Source organism: Hipposideros armiger, unplaced genomic scaffold, assembly GCF_001890085.2.
Source record: "Hipposideros armiger isolate ML-2016 unplaced genomic scaffold, ASM189008v1 scaffold_10, whole genome shotgun sequence".
NCBI lineage: Eukaryota > Metazoa > Chordata > Mammalia > Chiroptera > Hipposideridae > Hipposideros > Hipposideros armiger.
Genome location: NW_017731360.1, coordinates 3347987 through 3353986, shown reverse-complemented (window position 1 = coordinate 3353986; position 6000 = coordinate 3347987). Strand labels below are relative to the sequence as shown.

General features: G+C 43.5%; 1 protein-coding gene across 3 annotated transcripts in view; it reads left to right on the top strand.

Annotated features, from left to right (window-relative positions):
* AGO1 (argonaute RISC component 1) overlaps window positions 1-6000 on the top strand; it is a 42984-nt gene that overhangs the window by 30257 nt on the left and 6727 nt on the right. For 2 of the 3 annotated variants that reach the window (XM_019658679.1, XM_019658670.1), the window contains exons 13-17: window positions 1507-1666; window positions 1849-1939; window positions 2979-3173; window positions 5101-5235; window positions 5849-5950. In XM_019658679.1, coding sequence (XP_019514224.1) covers window positions 1507-1666; window positions 1849-1939; window positions 2979-3173; window positions 5101-5235; window positions 5849-5950 — 683 coding nt within the window. Of the gene's footprint in view, window positions 1-1506; window positions 1667-1848; window positions 1940-2978; window positions 3174-5100; window positions 5236-5458; window positions 5560-5848; window positions 5951-6000 lie in introns of those variants that run through there. The other variant, XM_019658682.1, reaches the window with a different exon arrangement.

The window sequence follows — 6000 nt, the reverse complement described above, 5'->3', positions numbered from 1 at the left end:
GGTTGAGCTGTTGTTCAGCATCTTAGCTGTGGAGGGCAGTGTCACTGGCCCTCATATGTGGGATCCAAACCGGGGCCCTCTGGCGTCCCAAACCAGTTCTTAACCATCGCGCCACTTGGCTGGCCCCCCTTTATGTTTTTAAACATACTCAAGTCTCTCCCATTGAAAACATGCCAAACCCTACATTGATCCTACATCTCCGCTTTGGTATTTTATATCACCAAAAGAGCTTTTGCTTCTATACATTATTTTTTTGCCTTGATTTTACTAAATCGAAAGGATGTTTCTGATCCTCATTTTACCTGATCTCTTAGCAGCATTTGACTTTGTTGAACACTTGGTTCTGCTTCAAACTCTCTCTCTTTCCTTGATATTCATGATATGGCTGTCTTAATATTCTTCCTAGTTCTCTGGATTTTTCTCCTTTTCAGGAGAAAAGTCTTTTGCAGACTCATCTTCCTATTCTGCAAACATTGGGAGAACCTCAGGATTCAGATGTAAGCTCTTCTTTTTTCACCCTGTTCTCCTCCTCGGTAACCCCATCAGGATCATGCCTTCACTTACTCCCTGTACCTAAATATCTCATAAATTTTGCATCTCTGTTTTGGACTATTTAGTTTCCACCTGTACCCAGATGCCTAGTTAAGACCCTCACTGGGATGACCAAAAAGCACTTCAAACTCAAAATGTCTCAAAAAGATCTATTTATTCTGTTGGGTTGTTGGAAAAGTCATGACATATTTTTTTTTAATGTTTTTGTTGCAAAAATGCATGACTTTTCCGACAGCCCAATATTACAAAAGCTAAAAACACAGATATTACCCATAAAAATTCTTTCTTCTTACTTACATATGTCTGTAAGTACATATGTGTCTCTGTGTCTCTTAAATACCTCTTGAATCAATTTGTTTCTCTCCATTTCAAGAACTGCCTTCTTAACACATTGTGGACCGGTGACACAGATTTGCGTCTATATATTTAAATGCCCCGTCCTAAGTGTGTTAATAGAAGCTACCCTTATTTCTTTCCTAAGTCGGCCTAATGACCACATTCTTTCTCTCACACCATGGTTCCTTTGCTCTTCTTTGTAGTTACTTTGGCCTTTTAGTTTCTCAAACATACAATGCTGTCTATCTTTTATCAGAGTGCATTTTGCATGCTGTGTCCTCTGCCTGGAATGCTGTCTCCCAAACTGCCCCCCTCTCTTCTAAGTCCTTTTTTTCCCTTTAGATTTCAGTTCATTCAGTACTTACTCAGTTCTTTTCTGGCTATTACCCCCCTATTATATACTCTCATAGCTCTGTGACGTTTTCTGTTGGCAACATTTATCTTTGTTATACTTTTCATAATTTTTCAAATTAGTCGATAATAAGCAATATAAAAGTTAGGGACTCTATGTTTTCCTGGTCACCACTGTGGTCCCTAGCACCCCATAGACTGCCTGGTATCTAGGAGGCATTCGGTAAGTATTTGTGATGCACTAATCAGTTTTCTCCCTGCTCATAGCTGAGGTGAAACGTGTTGGAGATACCCTCTTAGGAATGGCTACACAGTGCGTGCAAGTGAAGAACGTGGTCAAGACTTCACCTCAGACTCTGTCCAACCTCTGCCTGAAGATCAATGTCAAACTTGGTGGCATTAACAACATCCTAGTCCCACACCAGCGGTATGAACTCTATTACCCACTTTCCCTTGTCACGCAAGGTACCATTCTGGGGATTGCTGAAAAGATAGGACCCTGGCCAGACAGAGTGAATCAGACACGAGGGAGAGGACCCAAGTGGGTGCTACATGGTGCCAGGAAGAGAAGACCCAACTCTCCACCATTGTTTTCTTCTTATTGTTCAGCTCTGCAGTCTTTCAACAGCCAGTGATATTCCTGGGAGCAGATGTTACACACCCCCCAGCAGGCGATGGGAAGAAGCCTTCTATCACCGCAGTGAGTGATCCTCTACAACTTCCTTATAAGGTTCTCCTTTAGCTCTGAGTTCCCAAGACTACACATGATTTCCTTCCCTTAGCTCTGGCACTTGACCCTTCATAAGATCTCCTTTCAGCTAATCATCCCCATTAACACTCTTGGTATCTTCGTAAAACTATGGTGTCTTTTTTTTTTTTTTTTCAGTGAGAGTGTAGGCTGTGGCCAGAGACTTGGTACAGCCTCTATCACTCCTGCTCCGTGTTTGAGTTTATCTCTTTTTCCCCATGCTCACTTTTGGTATATGGCAGTAACCATATCTCTTCTCTGAAATCCTCTTCCCCTTCCCTACCCCCAGCCACCTAGTAGATTAGTTGTCTCTCTAATTCCTCTACTGAGTTCTCTGCTCCCTGTCCTCTAGGGGCTTCTGAATTGCTAGAGGAATCAGGTCTTCTTGCCCACTTCTCTTTCCTCAACCCTCACATTTCTCTAGGCAGACTGGGCTTATTCAGTAAATGCAGGGAAACCCTATATAATCCCTATTTTCCTTGTGGTCGTCCATCCTAGGCTCTGGCCACTGTCCCCTTTGAATAGGATGTTAATCCCACCACCTGGAAGAACACTCTTCACCTTGGTTCCTGGGTAGGTTAGTGCTTGAATGAACAAAAGGACAAACTTGTGGTTGGATGAGGTCGCTCGATAAGCTGGTAATGCCCAACCTTCACATGCGCCCCTGCAAAGGGTGGGGAAATCAAACTTATCAAGTACCTACTGTGGGCTTGGCCCCATGCAAGGTGCTTTATATATACTGTAACAGTGCTGCAAGCAGATGGTATTCTTACTCTTATCTCCATTTGAGAGGAGGAAAAAAATCAGATGGATTAAGTAACTTCTGCATGTGTGATAGAACAGAGATTGAAACCAGGGCTCATCGAATCCAAAACCCTATTCATTTCGATAGTGTAGTGTTCTTGCTGAGAAGCCTTTCCCCAAACCTACAGCCTGGCCGTGTTAGGAGCGTGCAGCTTCTGGGGCCTGAGCCTGCTTCTTTGATTATCAGGTGGTAGGCAGTATGGATGCCCATCCCAGCCGTTACTGTGCTACCGTGCGGGTGCAGCGACCTCGGCAGGAGATCATTGAAGACTTATCCTACATGGTGCGTGAGCTGCTCATCCAGTTCTACAAGTCCACCCGCTTCAAGCCCACCCGCATCATCTTCTACCGAGATGGGGTTCCTGAAGGCCAGCTCCCCCAGGTAGGGCCCACAGTAGGTGGGGAAAAACCTTTATGTTAAGGTCTGAGGGTCTAATGATAGCAGAGAGTACCGCGACCTTTTCTAAACTATTGACACTTGAAGGTGCTACTTTGGAACTTTGCTAAATGGAATAGGCTCAGGAGTAGAGAACACAACTGAAAAGTGGCATGTACAAGCATTTACAGACCTTGCTTCTTGGAACAGAAGACCCTCGGTGCCTGTTTACTAATGGTTCATGTCGAAGACTGAATCTTTAGACCAGTGGTTCTCAAACTTTAGTATGCATCCAGGTCATAGAGAGGGCTTGTTAAAACAGTCTGGTGGGAGAAAATACAAGTCAGAGGAAGAGAAGGTCTTAAAAAGAATGATGGGAAGGTGTGAAACGTAAGTCAGGAGAACCAAGAAAGTCGTGTTCTAGAAGCCAAGGGAGGAACTTTAAGGATGGAGTAGTCAAATAAATCATCCAATTACCAAAAAAAAAAATTGTCTGGTGGGCTCTACCCTTAGAATTTCTAATTCAGTGAGTCCAGGATGGGGCCCTAGAATTTGTAGTTCTGACAAGTTCCCAGGTGATGCTGCTTGTATGGAGGCCACACTCTGAGAGCCACTGCTATTGACCTTTCTTTATAATGTTCCTCCTAGTCTTTCTGCCTGCCAAGCCTTCATATATATTTTTTTATTTAAGACTTCATATTCTGTTGTTTAGACTAGTATGCTGAACTGGTCTCCTTGACTACCATTTAATAGTAATATAACTACCATTTATTGGGTATCTTTTATGTGCCATCAACTGTGTTAAGCGCTTCATATGAGTTCTATTTAATGCTTACAGTAGCCCTACGAAATAATAATTATTCCATTTGACAGATGAGGAAACTGAAGCTTGGAATGAATGTTAAATGATTTCTTCAATGTCACTTAAGCTAATAAGTGATGGAACTTGGATTCAGATAAATTGGTCTGCTTCCAAAGTCCATGCTGTTAACCATTATGCTCAATTTCCTCCAAGGCATCCAGTGTTTCCTAAAATACTGGATAAATTTGTTGTATCATTTCTCTGTTCAGAAATGTCTAGTGGCTTCATACAGCCTTGGGTTAAAATTCGAACTGCTTAGCAAAGCAATCAGCATTTTATTAAGCTCCTACTAGGTTTTCTATGCTTTTATTTAATTACCTGTTTAGTCTTCACAACAGCTTTGTGAAGGCTGCTCTTATTAGTAACTTTAGTAGATGTGGAGAAAATGAGACTTAACAGAGTTTAAATAATTTGCTCAAGGGACTACAACTAGATAAAACTTGGGTTTAACTCTAGTTCTAATTGATTTCAAATCCTATCCACTTCTACCATACAGTTTTGACCCCCTATATCTGATATCCAAGGCCACAAGGCAACTGTTTCCTATGGTTATTTACCTGTGGCTTTTTCTTTAGCTGTTCCATTTTCTTAGAATCCTGATTTTTTGTAGGACTGAATTCATCTACTTCCTCTGCACCCATCCCTGAACTATGTGCCTGCCCTTGTCTGATGGTTCCAACCTTGTCTGCTCTTGGAGCTTACAGGGGAATGCCCATCTTCCTCCTGACCCTGTAGTTGACCTTATTTTGGGCATTGTGATTTTAGTGATTTCTCTGTGAACTTTGGTTCTGTGTCTTGATTTGGGATCTCTTTATGCCCAGGAACCAGGTGAGTGCTTTCTGCTGATGCCAAGCCTGGTGGCCAAGGTTTTATAGGAACGTATCAGGTGAACTGCATGTAAGATTGATTTTGGCAGGAAGAGCCCATCAGCTCTAATGGTTGGGTGTCAGCTTATAAAGGGAGACTGAGCAAGAAGCCCTATTATAAGTGGCAACTTATGATATTCAGAGAGATATGTGAACTCAAGAGGAGCTGTGTGTCTCTTTGTCTCTCTCCTCACCCTGTGCCTAGATCCTCCACTATGAGCTGTTGGCCATTCGTGATGCCTGCATCAAACTGGAAAAGGACTACCAGCCTGGGATTACTTATATTGTGGTGCAGAAACGCCATCACACCCGCCTTTTTTGTGCGGACAAGAATGAACGAGTGAGTGAGGGAGTGCGGAAACCGCCCATACCCTCATCCTGTCTCCCTTCTCTTAATATGAAAGAAGCCCTTGAGCTACTATCTGGGGATTTAGTCCTTGGCCTGTTCATCCTTTCTGGCCCCTTTCTTCCCCTTAGCTCCTGCAGTCCTTCCTCTACCACCTCCTTCCCTGTGTTCCCCCCTTCTCCCCTCCTTCCCTTATACTTCCTCTCCCTCCTCCTAGCTCCCTGGCCTATAGACCCCATATATAGACCAGCTCCCAGAGAAGGGAAAGGGAACTACCATTTATTGAACTTCTACTATGTGCCAGACACTGTACAAGGCGTCTTCCTCACAGCAGCCCTGTGAGGTAGGTACTATCATTATCTCCAGTTTAACCTCAGAAAGGTTAAATGACTTGCTAAGATCATATAACTAATAAACGGTGAAACCAGCACCTAAACACAGGTTTGTGTGACTTCACAAGCCCATTACTTCAAGACCTAGTGTCCTCTGGGCACAGCACCTTCTGCTTTACTCTTGGGATCCTGGTGGAGTCAGAGTAGAATGGAGGCGGGGCCCTAGTTAGGGCCAGGCAGGTTTTGGGATCTTGGTTGTCTTTGTCTCTATACAGATTGGAAAGAGTGGTAACATCCCAGCTGGGACCACTGTGGACACCAACATCACCCACCCATTTGAGTTTGACTTCTATCTGTGCAGCCACGCAGGCATCCAGGTAGCTGGGCTATGTCCTGGGGTTTCCAATGGGCCAAAACTTAGTTGATT